The sequence below is a fragment of the Postia placenta genome (assembly GCF_002117355.1).
Source record: "Postia placenta MAD-698-R-SB12 unplaced genomic scaffold POSPLAscaffold_16, whole genome shotgun sequence".
Lineage (NCBI taxonomy): Eukaryota > Fungi > Basidiomycota > Agaricomycetes > Polyporales > Adustoporiaceae > Rhodonia > Rhodonia placenta.
In genome coordinates, this window is record NW_020169847.1 from 326,579 (window position 1) to 344,862 (window position 18,284).

The 18,284-nt window shown below is 54.7% G+C and overlaps 6 protein-coding genes across 6 annotated transcripts; 4 read left to right on the forward strand and 2 right to left on the reverse strand.

The window, feature by feature from the left end:
- Positions 1-67: 67 nt before the first annotated feature.
- Positions 68-3,953, reverse strand: POSPLADRAFT_1173921 (hypothetical protein; the record flags this gene model as incomplete). Its single annotated transcript, XM_024488259.1, has 15 exons — positions 68-590; positions 645-883; positions 944-1,040; positions 1,095-1,429; positions 1,482-1,623; positions 1,682-1,753; positions 1,810-1,954; positions 2,014-2,657; positions 2,712-2,822; positions 2,878-3,027; positions 3,076-3,228; positions 3,279-3,557; positions 3,611-3,715; positions 3,784-3,842; positions 3,914-3,953. The coding sequence occupies 15 exons, from the start codon at positions 3,951-3,953 to the stop codon at positions 567-569; spliced, it is 2,595 nt and encodes an 864-aa protein (XP_024334729.1). The 3' UTR covers positions 68-566.
- A 328-nt stretch (positions 3,954-4,281) lies between these two features.
- POSPLADRAFT_1173922 (hypothetical protein) lies at positions 4,282-5,195 on the forward strand. The gene is made up of 5 exons (XM_024488260.1): positions 4,282-4,418; positions 4,472-4,524; positions 4,590-4,690; positions 4,738-4,812; positions 4,869-5,195. The coding sequence occupies exons 1-5, from the start codon at positions 4,407-4,409 to the stop codon at positions 4,985-4,987; spliced, it is 360 nt and encodes a 119-aa protein (XP_024334730.1). The 5' UTR covers positions 4,282-4,406; the 3' UTR covers positions 4,988-5,195.
- Positions 5,196-5,473: 278 nt separating this feature from the next.
- On the forward strand, positions 5,474-8,368 carry POSPLADRAFT_1061020 (hypothetical protein; the record flags this gene model as incomplete). Its single annotated transcript, XM_024481331.1, has 4 exons — positions 5,474-6,194; positions 6,250-7,509; positions 7,579-7,779; positions 7,842-8,368. The coding sequence occupies 4 exons, from the start codon at positions 5,474-5,476 to the stop codon at positions 8,366-8,368; spliced, it is 2,709 nt and encodes a 902-aa protein (XP_024334731.1).
- Positions 8,369-8,585: 217 nt separating this feature from the next.
- POSPLADRAFT_1067652 (hypothetical protein) lies at positions 8,586-9,805 on the reverse strand (the record flags this gene model as incomplete). Its single annotated transcript, XM_024482212.1, has 4 exons — positions 8,586-9,002; positions 9,053-9,299; positions 9,353-9,576; positions 9,646-9,805. The coding sequence occupies 4 exons, from the start codon at positions 9,803-9,805 to the stop codon at positions 8,770-8,772; spliced, it is 864 nt and encodes a 287-aa protein (XP_024334732.1). The 3' UTR covers positions 8,586-8,769.
- Positions 9,806-11,403: 1,598 nt separating this feature from the next.
- Positions 11,404-13,370, forward strand: POSPLADRAFT_1067653 (hypothetical protein; the record flags this gene model as incomplete). The annotated part of the gene is made up of 10 exons (XM_024482213.1): positions 11,404-11,466; positions 11,591-11,783; positions 11,853-11,969; positions 12,022-12,259; positions 12,318-12,555; positions 12,610-12,674; positions 12,736-12,834; positions 12,912-13,050; positions 13,105-13,211; positions 13,266-13,370. The coding sequence occupies 10 exons, from the start codon at positions 11,404-11,406 to the stop codon at positions 13,282-13,284; spliced, it is 1,278 nt and encodes a 425-aa protein (XP_024334733.1). The 3' UTR covers positions 13,285-13,370.
- Positions 13,371-14,355: 985 nt separating this feature from the next.
- On the forward strand, positions 14,356-18,005 carry POSPLADRAFT_1061023 (hypothetical protein; the record flags this gene model as incomplete). The annotated part of the gene is made up of 11 exons (XM_024481332.1): positions 14,356-14,644; positions 14,704-14,790; positions 15,061-15,258; positions 15,321-15,342; positions 15,390-15,528; positions 15,588-15,619; positions 15,675-15,743; positions 15,810-15,918; positions 15,974-16,018; positions 16,073-16,132; positions 16,182-18,005. 11 exons carry the CDS (start codon positions 14,356-14,358, stop codon positions 18,003-18,005), a joined length of 2,874 nt encoding a protein of 957 aa, XP_024334734.1.
- Positions 18,006-18,284: the final 279 nt, after the last annotated feature.

Sequence of the window (18,284 nt, forward strand, 5' to 3'; positions counted from 1 at the left end):
CCCCCGCATTGCGCGCCCATGGGCACCCACAAATATTACGGAATTTATGCATTCCTTAACTGGGACATCCTTGGGACAGTCATATACATTTAGTTGTGGTCTACACAGATGGAACGGATAGCCATATTTTAGATGAGATATTCGACAACAGAATACATGCATGCGAGGTAATGTTTTCAACTCTGGAAAACCGGATATGTGCGCAACACGACACGAGCGATAGGTTCCCTTCAGGAACAGACATTAGAAAACTGGCGATACGGCGGGATCGGGCTCATTATGAGAAACATATAGAATGCAGCGCCGGACAATTGCAAACAGATGCGGGGGGAATCAATGAATACAGTATGGAAACAGCAACGTGTCGACGGATAACGAGATCATGAGTCCTAAAGACATGGTGGGCCGCGCGGGCGCGCTCTACTGTGCATGCAATTGCGACATAAATGGCGTACCTCCTTCAGAGGACTGACTGAGCATGGGATACGAGATTGTGGAGAGTAATCGAAAACAAGGAAACGAAAAAGAAAAAAGTAATAGTCGCTTTGGCGCTCGCGGCGAGCATTCTAGGCAGTCGCATGCTTCACCATCTGAGATACGAGCAGTCAGTAGACGATACTACTACTAAAACATCTAACTCTCACCTCCCGTGCCCAGCGCATGGTCTTCCTGGTCTCTTGCGGTAAGCGACCTCTTGCTCGTAGCTCTGTCATGATCCATTCTGCGAGAAGGAGCTGTTTGATCTGACCATCAGGGAACGCATCTGCGAGGTCGCCGATAAGACCAATACAGAGCTTGAAGGCGGAGTCGCTCCTCTCGTTGTCCGCAATGACTCGCTGTACGAGCTCAAGTATGCTCTGAACGTACGGCAACAGCAGTGTCACTGATGCAACGACGATACTATGAGCCTTGTCTCAACCACATATTCATCAGGACAACTCACCCTTTTCGGTATTCTTGAGACCCGTGACAACACCCGTGTATGCCTCCAAGATACCCTCCCGTAACTGGCTAACATAGTCAACCATATCAACGTCGAGCTGCAGGCCCAGCGTATGTCAGTACAAGAGACAGAAGACCGAAAGTCGACGCACAGGATTCGGCTGCAGCGACGCAGCTTGGCGCAAAACACCCATGGTCGTGCTGAGATACGGCTCGAACGCCGGGCCGATAGCGAGTGCAATGTCGCCGAAGCACGACAGAACGGAAATCTTCACGTTGCGGTTAAGAACCTCGCTCTGCAGGTTCTCGAGTAGCACACTCATGAATGCGTTCGCGAACTGAGCGCTCTGCTCGCCGAGCGCGCGGGTGATGTCACCAATGATGCCGACGGCCACCATGCAAAGCTGTGTATCCTCATGCGCCTTGAGGGCGGGATACAAGAAGGGCAGGAACGCCTGGATGTAGGGGGAAAACTGTTGCTCAAGTGCTGGAGGTACCTTACGTGAGGATGAGCCGGCTTGGAAGATTGTATGACTTACCAGCCGCGAGTGATCCGACAACAAGGAAGGCATCCTCTAGAATAGTCGACGTCTTACCGGCAGATGCCATGAGCTGGAGAATGAGCGTCATGATACGGTCCGCCATTGGCTGAATACCATCTCCAAGCCGCCGGACGACACTCTGATTTACAGAGACCGATCAGTCATGCATAGTAATACCATATCTGAGACCGACTCACTATAATGACACTGCAGAAATTGCTCTGCAAATCATTCCAGTTGTTGCGATCATCGATGCCGACAATTTGGTTCTATGGCCGATAGATTAGGGTGGGATGGAGGGACCGTCAACCTACCCTAAACGTACCTGCATTCCCAAGAGCTGCTCCATTCGGAGGAGAATGGCGACAACAGTACTTTGTACGACCGGGATGGCATCCAATGTCGCATGGGCGACGAACGAGGTGATCGCCTCGTACGCAGACGTACGGTAGTTGCCTTCGTTACTAGCACTGCGTATACAGAAAATACTCAGCTACCGTCTGGCACAAATAGCAGCGGGTATACTCACGTCTCGGTCACACGGAGAAGAGCCTGGATGATGCCTTCGTTATATGGCGACAACGGACCACCAGCCGCTTGCGCCGGATCATCGCCCTCGGACCAGCCCAACTGATCCGCGAGGTTCATGAGACCCCAGCAGCAGTTGGCGACAATGCGGGGGTTGTCCTGCAAGCCGTTGACGAGCGCAGAAATGAGAGGGTGCAGGTGGACATCTGGCTTGATGGTTGAGACGAGCAGATCGCAGATCCTACCCAATGTCCATGCAACAGTATCCTTCACCTGGGTGTTCGGGTCTGTCATCATGTCGATGAGGATCGGAAGCGCTTGATTGACGAGCGGCGTGAGGACAGTCGGGTCCGGGCCCTCCAGGATAGAGCCAAAAGTCATGACAGCTGCTTCGCGGTGGTGCCAGTCCTGCGCTCTAATGTTAGCCTCAATGAAGGGAATGACTGCCGGCACAATCGTGTCTGCCACCGCCTGCGCGAGCAGGCCAAGGCAGGTACCAGCTGCCATGGAAATGTTCCACTCATCCTCGTCCGCTTCCTCCTCCTGGCGAGTCAAGAGCTGCAGGAGTACAGGGACAATTTCTGGCAGGGCGGTTTTCGCGAAAAACTTGCTATCCGTCTCCGGCTGTTCGCCGTATTCAGAAGCCTGTGAAATTGTCGAATTCAGGGGCGGCGGGGGAAAGCTAGCGTACTGCAATACCTCTTGAGCCTCCCATGCCAACTCCGTTTCAATCTCACACACGGTCGACCAAAACTCGACTGCTTGAAGAGCAATCGTTTCTTCAGAATGCTTCATGCCCATAACGGTCAACTATAGAACCACGTGAGCAGATGTAATGCGCATGCGAATGGCAATGATGAATTACCCCGAACAGTGCACGCTCCATGTAGAAGCCCATCTTGTCGTAGTACAGAGACATGATTCGCACCAAGCACTCAAACGCTCCGACTTGTACGGGAACAGATTGGCATTGTGTAGCTTCGCAAACGACCTGCATGATATAGTTCCGCTCGCCCTGCAGATAAATCAGCATTGAGAGTGCACGCAGAGAGGAGAGTGGTACCTCTCGATCGAAGTTCTCGCGCACAAACTCCAGCGAATTGAGCAGGGCGTGAATAGCCGCCAGCTGCACCTCTGGAGACAGCTCCTCCTTACGAGCACCATGAATGACTGCGGTCAGGATCTCGTTCGAGCGCAGCGCAAGAATCTCAGGTTTCTGGGGACATGCGTTAGGATGGTATCAAATTGGCGATGACGAAAACGCACAATTGACTCGCAGATAAAGCCGATCGCTTGGAGCGTTGCGATTCTCAAATTCGTGTTTTCCTGGTGATTTACGAATTGCAACAGGATGTTGATCACCTCTGACCAGTGCCCTTGAGGCAGCTCGGCCGCAGCGATCGCAGAAACCACCTGCGCTGCAACAGTGCCGACCTTTGCCACTGGCGAGCCCAGTGCCATTAACGTATCCTGCTTGACTTTGGACCTGGTATCGTTGTCTAAAGCCAGCCACCGGCTCGTGTACTCATGCTGCCGCGCGCTTTCCTATCGAGCAGCTCAGTATCGCTCCACGGTTAGATCAGGTTACCATCACTCACTCGCGCCGCCAGGGTGTTCTTCAGTGCTAGACCAGCCGCATTCCTCACGTGTAAAGGCGAATTTTCATTTACTAGCTCGGAACACAGCATAAGCGTATACGCGGGCTGTTCGGAGCAACGGTCATGCCGCTATGAGTACCCCACACCGTTTTGTGAAGAGGTTGATCGCTCACGAAATTCTCCTTTGAGGCATTCTCCAGCTTTTGCGTCGCGTCCTGACGCGTATGTGCGTCTGTACAAGTATTTCGGCGAAGAATAGAGCAGTCAGGGCACGAAACAAGAACCGAGGGGAGGGGGGCGCACCAGGAGATAGGGTATTGGCGAGGAGTTCACTGGCGTTCATGGTTGCAAATCAGAGACAGAGTTGAATCGCGGTTTGCAGACCGAGCACACGAGCCAAGGAAGCTTTTATGATTTGACTGGAAAGACTGAGAGGAAGAGGAAGGGAGGGAGCGTGTGGCGAGTTGGGTTGGGTCAAGGGATGATGGTGAAAGCAGCTGCACGCGCGGCAGTCGGGTTTTCAAAGCCATTTCAAAGCCACAAGTCCTTTCGCAGGACTTCGCTCGCCACAACATAAATACAAGGCACGCTTAATTTTTCTTTCCCTCTGCAGTGCTCATGTAGACCTTGTTGATGCATCTCCACATTGATCTTTTGTTCTCCTGCGTGCGCTATTGTCAACGCCGCGTAGTCTGAGTTCTTCACGCTTGGACTCCCTGCCATCAATCCGCGATATCATTTACTCTCGTCCTCCAGGACGCCACCGCCCTGAAAACAACAACAACCCAGCCTGATCATGGCGGACAGAGTGCGATGTCATGGTCCTCTAGTTAAAAATTAGGTTTGCTAACGAGCACGCAGGGTCGTGGAGTCGGCAGAGGGGCACGCGGTGCCGCGAGAGGGCGAAATTCCCAGTTAGTCTTTCCTCTAGTCTTTGCTAGTTTCACAGGGCTCATGCAACCGTACGTGGGATATGAAGGGCTCAGCCCACGATGGATAAGCCGAAGCGCGAGGCTATCCTCGACCTCTCGAAATACGTAAACGAAAGAATTAGGGTGAAGTTTACTGGTGGTAGAGAAGGCACGTTCTAGGCCGTTTAAGATTGACCTCGCTAATGGTGCCTACAGTCACTGGAATCTTGAAGGGCTACGACCAACTCCTGAACCTCGTGCTTGATGAGGTACAGGAGCAGTTACAAACAGGTACGTTGTTTTGATTCTGAGCCGCTTGCCGAGGAGAGCTGACATGCCGCTTGTAGAGACGGAGTCCCACATTCGTTCGCTTGGCCTGGCCGTTCTGCGAGGACCGACTATCACACTGCTAAGCCCTGTGGATGGATCTGAAGAAATTGCCAACCCTTTCCTTGCTCAAGAGTGATCGACGCCGTTGACTGTTTTTACTGCTTCGCTAAAATGCTCTGGACATGTTTGAGTGACCTCAGAGATCATGCCTGCTATGCCGGTACGCCCCCGCGCCGCTGTCGAATACCATGAGTCTGCGATAGAGTATTAAAATGTACGACGGTTCTGTACCTCTGGGTATTTGTATCATAAAAGGTGTCTGAAACTCTAGAAAGACTTCCACCAAACTGTCTGAACATCTGCATTGTTCCTGTCTTCGACGTGTACATCATCCTCTTTGCCTGGACAAACCCGGGAAAACCCTCTTTTATACTTATGATCTGCTGAAATCTCATTGGCCATTCTGGTACTGTCATGTGGTTCTACCATCATGCAACGCGTCTCGGAGCAGAGTCGCGGCTTGCGTGCTGCCTATTTCTCCAGTTGCGTCGGCGGGGTGGAAACATCTCGTCTGATCTCCTCTTAGACTTTGAACTGGGGAGCTATTGTCGACATTCCCCTCATGCTCAACCAAAGGCGCGTTTATTGCTGGAAAGCGCACAATTCTCTCGCCCTTCAACAGATGAACATCCAGCTAGCCGTTAGGGAGTACGCGCGGAACCAATTGGACGTTGTCATAAGAGAGACAGGTAAACCCTTGTGGACGCATACCACTCTAGAGGATCTGCGGAAAGAGGATCCCTTGGTGCGGCTCGGGCGCAAGGATGCACTCGTCAAGAGATTCCCGGGACTCTTGTCAGGTCCACACGGCGCGTCTTTGCGAGATAATGCATGGTTACCCATCACCGTTATTCGAATGACGTTCTCTCGTTCCGAGCTTGAAACGCCCTATGACACAGACCTAGAGATCTGCACTGTATATTGGCGACATCCCATGCAACTCATCGCCCTCTCCTTCTATAATAACCACATCGACAAAAGCGCCATCATCGAGCATTTTGTGGTTGACGGAGCGTCGACTCCACTTTTCAGCTCTGCGCAGAGCAGCAGTCGAACAGGGGCCAGCTTCATTGCCGCCAGTCAACGTATCTTCCAGGACATTGAAGCATCGACGAAGAATGCAGGGCCAGTTATCAAGTCCTTGAAGACAGGAGTATCATTCAGGGTTGGACACACAATCGGCGAATTGCATTGGCGCCAGAACGAAGGGATGGAACCCCAGGTCCAAGTGAGGGTCAATGACTTGACGCCAGTCAGTCTGACTGCACTGAGAGCATCACCGAGTAATCTCCCTTTCCTCGCTACCCGCTGTTAAAAGCAACTGACGAGAATCTATAGACGGAAACGAAGGTACGCAATCCCTTTCAGCAGATTGGGATACCTTCGGCGAAATTATCGCTCATATGCTGTCATCCAAAGCCAAGCGTACGCGGGAGAAGACAATCATCGACCTGTACGAGCTTCGCGCCAAATTGTCCATGTCCACAAAGCTAGTGGGCAAGTGTACCGAACCATCTCACGAATCCTCGTTTATCACGAGCGACGAGGTTGTCGTGACCGTCGTTGGGCTTCCCAGCACATTGACTCCGGAGTCGGTCTTCTCTGGTGTCTTCGGCTTCATCTTACCGCTTCGGGTTTGGCGCATTTCCGCTGGCGGGCGCCATTGTCCGACCATTCAGTTCTACAAGCCGGCGTTGTCGCCACCTGTCATGGGTAGCGCGGCCGAAAAGCCCGCGTTCTACCACAGATATCTCCTCGTTCCGGATGGCATCATTCTTAACAGGCTAGGTCTAAATTACATAGGCGACCTGCTGATTACGGACGACAAAAGAGCCGTAGTTACCAGTGGGCCCTTGTTCGCTGAGTTCAAGCACTACCTCTCAGCTGCCATGGATAGAACTATTAGGTCCAAATCAGACCTTGCATCAGAAATCGCTCTGGATATCCTGACCGACAATGGCCTTGCTGAGACATCCTTGAGCCGCATCCTTAGCCCACTCGATGAGAATGATTCTGACGCATATCGTACCGTGTTCTGCAAGGCGTTCTTGGTCCTCGATAAAATATCATCGCCAGATACGCCGATATATCCTTTTGCAACGGAGGGTGAGGACTTGATCAAGGAGCTGGGGATGACTGCTATCCAGGTCTCGACTCATATTCGAGCAATCCTAAAAAAATCAGGCGCATTTCCTGACATTCAGACATACGCTACATCATTGCTCCTGCAGGCACCTGTCTGTGGGGATGACATTCCCTACTCTGATTGCTTGCGTAGAGCACTTGCAGATCTCACACAGACAGCTGGTGTCTTGTCGATTCGCCAGTACTGTTTCTCCTATCCGACCATTGTCTGGGATAAGGAGAGCGGGACTTTCGTGTCTGGTATTCCTGCGCACTGTGATGTCCACCCAGATACATCCTGCGCATGTTGGGTCGGCCCCTATCTCCATGACGCTATATCTAGTTGGGAATCAGGAGCATCTCGCAAACCCATTTCTAAAGCAGCATTATTCCGTGTATATTCGCAATATGTCCAGCATATCAAAATGGGGAACATTGCGACGGAGCAAACTACCTCTCGGAGGCTGTCTACCGGTACGTCCTTTATAACCCAGTTTCAAAGAAGCATCTCCATAATAGCAACATGGATAGACTGCACATCAGGCCCACGACTTGCTACGGAGGACAACGGCAGTGATTCACTCGAGTATATTGATCCTGACACTGCTCCATTGCTTGATGAATTTGTCGCTTTCCGTCCTCCTCCACTGTCTACATCCAATTCGACGACTGTGGTGGCTGATGGCTCACATCTGTCGCCTACATTTCTCAGTAATCTCGGACATCAAGGAGGCAATCCAAAAAGTAAGCCATTAATCTAAGATCGACGTTTGTCGTCTGTGCTGTGGTAATAGCAATCGTTGCAGGCCCTCCAATTATTGCTGATGAAAATGATACTTTCGTCGGTATGGATGCACTGCTGCAGGATGTGCGATCTCGCGTCCTGTCCTACGTCCGAGCGAACACTGCAAAAGAGCGCCAAGACACGCATAGAAGAGTCGAAGAGCTCCGTGCCGAGATAACAGACCTTCAGTTGCTCGCCACACAGCACCGCAGCGAGCGTGAAAATCAATTGCAGGTGTTAGAGACGAAGGAGCGCGCGATTATGGAACGCGACTTACTCCTCGACCAGAGGCATGCCGCTCTACAGGAGAAGGATGGGCGCCTTGCACAGCTGAAACAGTCGTTGCGCGCTCTGAGCCGGCGGAACCAGAAATTGGAGGCCGACGTGAAGCATCTGGAAGAGCGCGACCGTGAGCGTACGCGGAAGCTGCAGGAGGAGCTCGCTGGGCTGCAGCAGCGCTTATCGTTCGTTTTCGACAAGCGCGAGGACATGGAGGATGGCGAAGCGGAGGAGCAGGATGAGCCACCGCGTAAAAGGCAGCGTGCTTGATGACTGTACAAGCGATTGCAGCCAGACCCTTTTCCTGCTCGAGGTGAGTAATCTCAATCGAACAGTGTTCAATTGACATGGTGTATGCTAACCGGCATGCAGCTGCATGCGAGCTTACGACGGACGACATCCCGCACGCCGAGAGAACACAATGTTGTGATGCTTTTGTTACATGCTACGCTCTCGAATCCTCACTGGCTTTCGGACCGGACACAGTACATTCTCAACGTTGTCGAGCGCACATTACTAGTACGTACGGCTAACACAAACTACACGCGCCCTGTCCATGATGTGATAAGAGGTGTCCATGTTACTTAAGCGTATGATAGTAAAATACACTACGTGTAAAACAATGATGTAAGACCAAAGAAGATCGAGACCGCCGCCGCTAGCCAAGCTGCTCATTTCAAGCTCGGCGCAACGTAATCCCGCGAAAGGTCTATCTGCCCTTTCAAATGTGTGTTCGTAATGCGCACCTGGCGCTGCCGGGGCGCAGATTTCTTTCCCTTCTTTTTGGTGGGCCCCTTGGGAACGAGGGTCTCAGCAGCAGTAGCTTGCAAACCTTCCGATGCAAGTTGCTTCAGAAGATCCACGTCGTTCGGGACAGTGAGGCCATGCCAGAGATCGTTGAATTCTGCGCCACATGTCAGACAGCAGCTACTGTGGTCAAATAAGAACACGGACCCTTTTCCACCGGCATTCCACCGTTTTCCTCGTCCGCCTTGATCTCATTCCAAAATACCATCCGCATCTGACCGTCCTTGAGCGTCCGAGTGACATACACATCACCTTCCTTCTCGAGCTCTTCGACAGCTTGTGGTGCTTCCTTCCAGCTCTCCTTCAGCGTCCGCACGGAAAGCCCGCCACCTTTCCGTGTTTGACGCTGGATCTCGGTCAAGAGTGCCGCTTTGTTGCGTACGTTGTAGTCGTGCTATCAGTAGGATGGGCAACCGCCAGGACAACTCAAAGTCGAGCGAAACATACACGATATGAATATAGATCTGTCTTTGGGTCATGCACGACACGGTCATGTGCTCTGAACTTCTCAAGAAGGACCTTGTCGGTGTCGAGAGGGGTGCTCGTTATGATTGCCAAGTCCTGCAGTCGCATGGGATTGCCATTTGACTTGAGATGATTCACGGCGTACACGAGCTGGGTGTTGACATTGGTGCCTGTGCCTGTATCTGCAGGTTGCGAATAAACGACATCTGCACCGACAGATCAGCCATGGGCCAACACCAAGGCAGACGGGTCGAGCATATGAGAAAAAGACGTGCTTGCTTTCGGCCGCTTTTTCTTCGACTTTGGCTGCGAATCAGAGGGCTCAGCTGCTGCCTGCGGCGGCTGTAGGGGAGGCGGCTGCGAGTGCCACGATGTGTAGTCTTGTCTGTGCAGTGCATTCGTGAACAATGCAGCATCTCGCGCGAGGCTGGCCATGGAAAACGGAAGAGAGAGCAACTGCCACCACCGCTAGCTGTGGGTGGCTATTTGTGGCTATGTACAGCACGTGACATACGCCCTGAGAGGGGGTCGATTATCTGGAGTTCGGTCGTCGTGCACAAACCACCTCTTGGCCGCAGGATGGCTCAGGGTGAAATGGCCTTTTTCTCCAGGCCTTCTTCATCCGCTGTAAAGATTGTCGCTCCTTCTGCAGAGGAACCCTCTAGCCCCAAACTGTCCAACAAGAAGGGTGCGTAAGCCTGTATACCCCGATTGCGCCTGACTCAGCTTCATCTAGACTCCACTCAACGCCAGTGTAGGAATATCTTGATCTACGGGTGAGTTTCGCTGCTGTAAAGTCTTGTTGTTGGTGTCTGTAGGGCTGCGGGGCTTTCCGCAGGTTGCACATACTTTGGCCCGGCCGGGTCGGCGCGGTAAGGCTAGACAGTGCATCTTCGCGCTCTGAAGCTGTCTGGTTCTTGCCAGTGGAACAGACTGCGCGCTATAGACTCCTGTGGATATACCTACACACCTGGATGAGTACGGGCATGTCTTGCGCTCAGGCGACTTGCTCAGGGCAATCTGAGCTATATCTTTGGGCCGGTATTATATATATCGCTCAGGTATAATCAGTCTTAGCCCCAGTCATCCCGAATTTGATGTGCAGCCTTGATGGGTTGCTTCTGCCTTTCGGGTATATCAGGGTATATTCTCGCTCCTCCTGAGAAGGTCCAGAGTGAGACTGTACGCGCCACGCAGAATCCCCTTTCAAACACTTCTTGGTGCATCATACTACTGCTGACTCATTGTACAATAAGATCGTGTAAATTTCAGGACAGAGGTTGTATTTATTACCACCCTCAGGTATGTCCTTGGACTGAATCAATGTTGTAAGATACTCAATGGCTAGCAGCGTGACGAACCCGCACAAGTGTGAGTGGTTTGACTGCACACGCTTCCTTTACCTCATTGTGTTCAGACCACCCGAGTCGCCTGTCCCGAGTGCAGCGCTTCCGGCTCAGGCGGTTAATGCCCCTGTATTTGTTCCCAAAACATCTATCTCGTCTGAAGGCTCCATAATCACATCGGACTCGACACAGTCACAGCGATCCCGTTCCCTGTACGCGCTTTCGCCGCAACATAAACATTATCCTCTCCGCTAACGTGTCTCCTTCATTGATACAACAGTAGCCCGTCGTCCACCGCACCCTCAGAGTATCTACCTCCTCCTCCGGAGTTAGTCTTCTCGGAGTACCGAGCCTCGCCCGCGGAATTCCAATCGGCACCTTCGGACTACTCGGAATCCCAAGCAACTGACGATCCCTATGGGCACAGACAATCTCAGTCTACGTGGGGAATCGTGGGGGGTTATGACCTAAGCGATGAAGGACCTTATGTGAGCGATATATTTGATTGCTCCATTTCATCATCTCCTCGTTTCCAAATTCTGTCCGACCACGAGTCGTCTGCTTTTCAAGCAGCGTTGCATTATCATGATACACGGACTCCCTCATTAGTGGACTTTAACTCACTTATCACCGTCCAGGGCAACCTCCACCCGTGGTCGAGACCGGCAGCTGCCCAAGGCAAGCTTGATGACCCCTACTATTCCACGGATTATCCTTTCGCTAGACAACCTGTACGTTGCCTCTTCCCGCGTGAGCCAGGTCTCGCTTTGACCTTGGCGCCTCGCAGTTGGAATACCTCATGTACACACGACCTCGTCCAGACAGCCTTAAGCACAGATACTTCATCTCAGATGATGTCCGCGAAGAGCTGCAGAGCCGCTCGGAGACGATTCGGACTGCTCCTGCACCCGGCCTGAATCTCCCCGAGGACATTCAGGGTTACCACACGCTCGTCCCACTCGAGCCCATCGTCGGCGAGCGGCGCAAGTTCGGAAATTGGTATTCGGCGGTGTACCGTGCGACCAATTCCGCTGATGGTGTTGCCTACGCACTACGAAGGATCGAGAGTGCGTGATCTCACGTCGTCTCGCGCCGCTTCCGAGGCTGAGCGTGTCCCGGCCGTGGCGTACGTGCAGACTTTCGCCTGATGCAGCAGGCGGCCTTCTCCAGCATCGAGGCGTGGGCCCGCATCCGACACCCGAGCATCGTTTCTGTGCACGAGGCGTTCACGAGCCGCGCGTTTGGCGACTCTTGTGCGTCGCGTCCACTTTCCTTCTCTCTTGCCCAACCTTGACCCATCGCCAGCACTCGTGGTGGTGTACGACTACCATCCGAACTCGCAGACGCTGTTCGAGGCGCACATCAAGTCGAAGGCGCCTCAATTCCAGAACGGGCGCTTGCAGGCGCAGCACTCGCGCATCGGGGAGCGCACGCTCTGGTCGTACATCGTGCAGATCGCGAACGCGATCAAGGCCGTGCACGACGCAGGCATGGCGGTGCGGATCATCGACGCAACGAAGATTCTTGTCACCAGCGAGAACAGGTGTGACACCTGCATGTCGTGCTGTGAGGGAGAGGGATTGCTAACGGCGTGGCTGCAGGGTCCGCATCAGCTCGTGCGGCGTCATCGACGTGCTCACGTATGAATCGCGTGCGGACATTGCGATGCTGCAACAGGAAGACCTCGTCATGTTCGGAAAGCTTGTCTTCGCGCTGTGCTGCAACAACCTGGCCGCGATGAACAACTTTCCGAAGGCCGTCGAGAACCTTAGCCGGCACTACTCTGCAGACGTCAAGGCCGTCGCGCTTTTCCTCGTCTCGAAGCCTGCGCCCAACAAGGCAAGTGCTGCAGCAAGAACACCGTGCTACTGTTCATTGATCGCCGTCACATAGACCATCGGCCATCTGTTCGAGATGATAGGCAGCAGACTTTTGACCGAGATGAACGAGGTACAAAAGTATGACGCCAGATCTCTCAGACACCTTGTTGTCATTGTTGATCCGCGCTCCCCACAACAGTGCCGTCGACCGCCTGGAGGGCGAGCTCATGTCGGAGCTTGAGAACGGACGCCTTGTTCGCCTGTTGTGCAAGTTCGGCTTCATCAACGAACGCCCGGAGTCAGTGCTTCACTCTTCGCGGAACCTGCTGCGTGTTTTGACGTATTTGCACCCGCATCGGTACCGCTGCACCGCAGGTTTGCACGCGAGCCGCGGTGGTCTGAGACCGGCGACCGGTACATCATCAAGCTGTTCCGGGATTTCGTCTTCCACCAGGTTGACGAGCTGGGTAATCCCGTCGTGAACCTGTCGCATGTCCTCACGTGTCTCAACAAGGTGTGTTCTGCGCCTTCGACCTGACGGACTCTGTGCGCTCATACTTCCCTCCAGCTTGATGCGGGATCGGACGAGCGCATCATGCTCGTGGCGCGGGACGAGCAGAGTTGTCTCGTCGTGAGCTACAAGGACGTCAAAGCATGCATCGACGCGGCGTTCATGTGCGTACTGCACTCGGTCGCGTCTGCGGCGGTACTCACCCTGTTTGTACACAGCGATCTCGCACGGCGGTGAGGAGCAGGCGGCCATTTCTTGCCTAGAAAATCAGTAGAATCTAGAAAAAGACGCAGAAAATATATACAAAAGACTGTTGACTCTCATTCATCTCATGAAGGACCTGACCGCTCGGGTTTTCGAGACGTCGGAGGTACTGTAGTCATGATTGCGAGCGTCTTCTGCCCGCAGAGACGCTTCTATGCTTCCTACCTTCCCGGCGATTGCCGCGTATAATCTAGCAGGTGCTCTTCATCTTTCCCGATCACCGAATGTAGGCACCGCTGTGGCCGCAATAATGGCCGGGAGGGTAAGTACGCTGAAGGCGAAGGTGGCTTTGGAAGCCGTTGCGGGCGAAGGACTGGATAGAGTATTAATAAATGGCTATTTTGGAATTCGGATACCCACAGTCTATCACAGTTCGCCGAGGCAGGTGTCAGCGACACCAGCGTGTCATGCGAAAGATAAGGCTGGGATGAGGGCCAGTCTTCTGACCCCGCGCAATGCATGGTATCCGCATTAGAGGGCAGCATAATCTTGACGTCTGCCGTCCCGTGGCTGGCGATCTTGATCGGTTCTATGACCCAATAATTTGCCGTTCTTGGCGAGCGCCGCACAGGATGCTTCATTCCCTTCCGGACGGTGACCGTCTCGGTCTGCCTGGCCCACAGCGGCGCCGCTGCGACAAGTCAGAGTGCCAGTTATGAGACAAGGGGAACACCCCCGTGTCGCCGCGGTGTTGTTGTTGTTGGGAACAGGCGTCTGACGGTGCCGTGAACTTACCGATGCATTGGGACGGAAGCTGGCCATGGCCACGGGGGTAGCTGCTCGTATGCGGTGGTAGCAACGAGGAGGGACGTGTTCATGTGAGCGCAATGGGCAGCAGCGCTGTGGGTTCAGTACGAGTTGTTTGAGCCAGACTGAAGGCGGGGAAGACCACGTGGGTGTGATCGGTAGCAGAGCTGCCATATATGGCGTCAGAGCGGACGGCGAGCAGCCACGGCCAGAGACCTCCCCCCGTCTCTCGCTTGCCCGCCATCTCCCCTCCCAACGGCCACCACGGCCGTGCTCCTGCCCCGACACAGCCCCCAAATGGCCACCGCGTACGCGCATCCCGCCAGTGCCCTCCAGTCGCCCAGACAGCACTACCTCCAGCCCAACCCCCCGCCCCAGCGCAGGCATGCCTCGCGCCAGAAGTTCGCTCAGGACTTCTCCCAGTGCCTCTACGATTTTGTCATCCAGCTGCTGCCCACCACGGAAGAGCTCGCTGTCAAGGAGGACGTCCGCAAGCTTCTCGAACGCCTCATCCGCACCATCGAGCTCGACAGCCGGCTGTTGTCCTTCGGCAGTACTGCCAATGGCTTCAGCCTTCGCAACTCAGGTGATGTGCTCGCCCCATCTCGCACAGCCCGTGCTCTGACCGTGTATGCGCCACGGCAGATATGGACTTATGCTGTCTGATCGATTCTGAGGAGCGGCTTTCCGCCACCGACCTCGTGAACATGCTGGGAGACTTGCTGGAGCGAGGTGTGTACATCCTGTCATATGCTACTCCTTAGGGACTCCATGCTATGCGTAATGGAGATGCTCTCGCGAACATCCACCTCTGGAGACTTGTCTGATCTATGGACGGCACGGTCGGCGTGAACAATCCATTAAGCGCTCATATTATCTGAAGCGTTTCTTGGCGCTAGACTATCCTTGGGTCGTCGGCATATAGTATCCTGTTACTACGATTTCACACCGAGCGTGGATCCTATGTCATCGTATCCGTGTGCTGATACCTCTCACTGTCAGAGACCAAGTTTCACGTCAAACCGCTCCCACATGCCCGAATACCCATCGTCAAATTGTCGCTCGATCCCGCCCCCGGCCTCCCCTTCGGAATCGCATGTGATATTGGCTTTGAGAATAGGCTCGCTCTAGAGAACACGCGTTTGCTAATGTGCTATGCGATGATCGATCCTGCCCGCGTGCGGACGATGGTTCTGTTTCGTAAGTGTGGCGTACGCCATAGCCCAGAACGCACTTACCACTATTGATTATATGATTTCCAGTCAAAGTATGGAGCAAGCGACGGTACGCCTGATCATACCGTCCTTACGCTGTGCTCAAATACTTCCCAGGAAAATCAACTCCCCCTACAAAGGCACGCTGTCCTCATACGGATACGTACTCCTTGTGATATATTTCCTTGTACATGTCAAGTCGCCTCCCGTTCTTCCCAATCTACAACAAGTGCCGCCTCTGCGGCCTATATCTAAAGTGCGTTCTCTGGCTGATCGGGTTGTGCGGCCGTCTGATGGGTGCATGTATACGCACAGGAAGATACTCATCTCAATGGACACAATATATGGTGACCTACTAACCCATTCGCTTACGCGCGGCGCACATGGCTCATCCTTGTATAGGTTTTTCGATGATATAGAACTCCTACGACAACGATGGAAGTCGTCTAATACTGAAAGCGTCGCCGAGCTGTGTGTGGCAGCCATAATATCTCGCTTTAATCAGGGTTACTGACACGTCCGTGTGTAATGCGCCAGCTTGATTGACTTTTTCAAGTACTATTCGCGCGACTTCAACTACTCAAGCGGCGTCGCGTCCATCAGGGCGGGCCTCCTCAAGAAAGATAGCAAGGGTTGGGTCAGCGAGGTGCCTACCCACTGGCTGTTGTCTTGTTGTGTGCGCAATTAACGGACGATCATAGGCCGAGAAGGGCAGCCCGAGAGAACGCAATCGATTGTGCATTGAGGTATGACTCCCTGTGGTGGTACACCCTTTGACGTAGCCCTTACGTGACGAGCAGGATCCGTTCGAAACTGATTTCAATGTCGCACGATGCGTGACGAGAGATGGCCTGTATACCGTACGTCGTCGACCTCCTTGTCCTGCACCTCCCTCACATCAACATCTAGATCCGGGGCGAATTCATGCGAGCATCCCGAATCCTCTCGAGTCGTCCTGAGCGCGCCATTGTCGCCCTTGCACAGCTTTGTGAAGAACGCAAAGAGGAGGAGCTTCTGCACCCTTCGCCTGCCCGCGGCGCGTTTGTCCCGCCTCGCCTGTCTCCCATTCCGCCACAGGTCCCATATACCGTAAACAGCAGCCCGATGCGCCCCCAGCGCCTCCCCATCGCTGACACCCCCACACCCTCGGAGTTACACGCTCCCGGTCCGTCTTCCCCTGCACCATCGTCTTCCCCTGCTTCAGCCTCCGCTTCTGCGTCGCCCCCGCAGCAACCGGCGCCGTCATTACCGCAGGTCGAAGTACCAAAGCCACTCCCGCTTGACCAGCTCGAGCACATGGCCCCCAAACGCGGAAAGTGGACCAGCCCACCACCACCAGAGGCGCCCGCAGAGGACCACACGTCCTTCGAGAGCCGCCTGGGGCAGGGCCTCGCCCTCGCCACCGAAGCCGGACCCGCGCGCGAACGGGATCACGAGCGCAACTCGCACGGTGCGTCGAACGCGTCGTCGAACGCGAGCGAAGTGCACACGGACGACGACGCACGCTCCGAGCTCGCCGAGTCGGACGACGTGCACTCCGTGCGCTCGTTCACTGAGGAGGGCGCGCTCGACCGGCGGCGCGACAAGGAACGCGAGCGGCAGCGCGACGGCGAGCGCGAGCCGACGGTGACGCTCGAGCGCCAGCAGCTGCGCCAGATGCGCCCGTCCACTTTGGAGCAGGCATACGAGCTCCCTGCGCCGCGCGCTGCCGGCCGCGCTGAGGGCGGGCTCGACGCGCGGATGCTGGCGCGACTGCGCGGGCGGCCAGTGCTGCGACTGGCACAGCAGATGAGCGATATGGGCCTCGGGGCTGGAGAGGATGTGCGCGAGACGTTTGCTCCCTCGGCGCTGGACTCCCCGCGGCGTTCTCTCTCAGGACCTGCCCGCACGTTTTTGCCACATCGTTTCGCGCAGCTGCAGAGCCCGGCTGCGTTCGCGCCGGGGCCTGCATACCCCTCGCCTGCGGACGTGACGACCACAGCGCAGCCGCCACCCTTCACCAATGTCTACTACGAGACGACGCCCGTGAAGGAGCGTCTCTTCCGCATGCTGCAGCCATACGGGGTCCCTGCGCCCGCCATGCCCCCTGTATCTCCTCACCAGGTCTACGATACCCCCGACTACTACCAGACCGCGGGCCCGTCGAGCTCCTCGCCGTCGTCCTCCCCGCGACACATGTTTGCCGCGCCGCCGGCGTCGTCTTCCACACGCCAGGCCAACCCGCGGCAGACCTCCCCACGCCATCTGCCGCCCTCGCTCCGGCGCAGCTCGAAGCTCGCCGAGATGCCTGCATCCCAAGTCCCGTATGATACCAACATGCTCTTGCCGTCTAGCGCGCATGCGCGTCATTCGCACTCGCACACACCCTCGACCGCTACGATTACGTCTGCGACGACACCACGCGCGCATGTCCAGACGTTCGCTTCTACGCAGCACCTCGGCCCGTCGCTATCTCGCTCGCGGTCTCCTCCATATCCGGCCAGCAGTCCGCAGTCGCGGCCGCATTCTCGACAACAGCTCCCGCCGCGCTTGAGCGGAGATCGGGGCTTGCGCCCCGCATCACCCTTCGCATCGATATCATCCGGAAGCGGCTCGCCGCCCATGTCATGCACGAGTTCGCAGTACGCGGCCTCGTGTTCACCACTCTCGACATCGCCGCCGTCGCCGACGAACAGTGACGGGCATCCCAAGCCAACGAGGTTTTACAATATCAATGGAAGTGCGAGGGAGTAATACTACACACTATACAAATGCCTATTGCAGAGAAACCCAGTACTTGTTTGGACTCGAGTCCAACAAGGTGCCATGTACAAAGGGCAGGGACGTAATCAATGCAAGAGTGGGGATGTTTGCAACATCTTGAGATTGCTGTGCACGTAACAGAAGCTAGATGTGAGTGCTTCGATTTCTCATGAGGCCACAAATGGCATTGCTTCGGACAGGAGTCAACTCCTATGAGATGAGGCATTCTGAGGGCTTGAATCAATATATATGTGTGAGTGTGTGTACAGT

Excerpts from the sequence above, each read along its gene's own strand:
- POSPLADRAFT_1173922 (XM_024488260.1), top strand. Across the intron at positions 4,525-4,589 it reads GCGAGAGGGCGAAATTCCCA|GGCTCAGCCCACGATGGATA; the intron begins GTTAGTCTTTCC and ends TGGGATATGAAG. Across the intron at positions 4,813-4,868 it reads ACAGGAGCAGTTACAAACAG|AGACGGAGTCCCACATTCGT; the intron begins GTACGTTGTTTT and ends TGCCGCTTGTAG.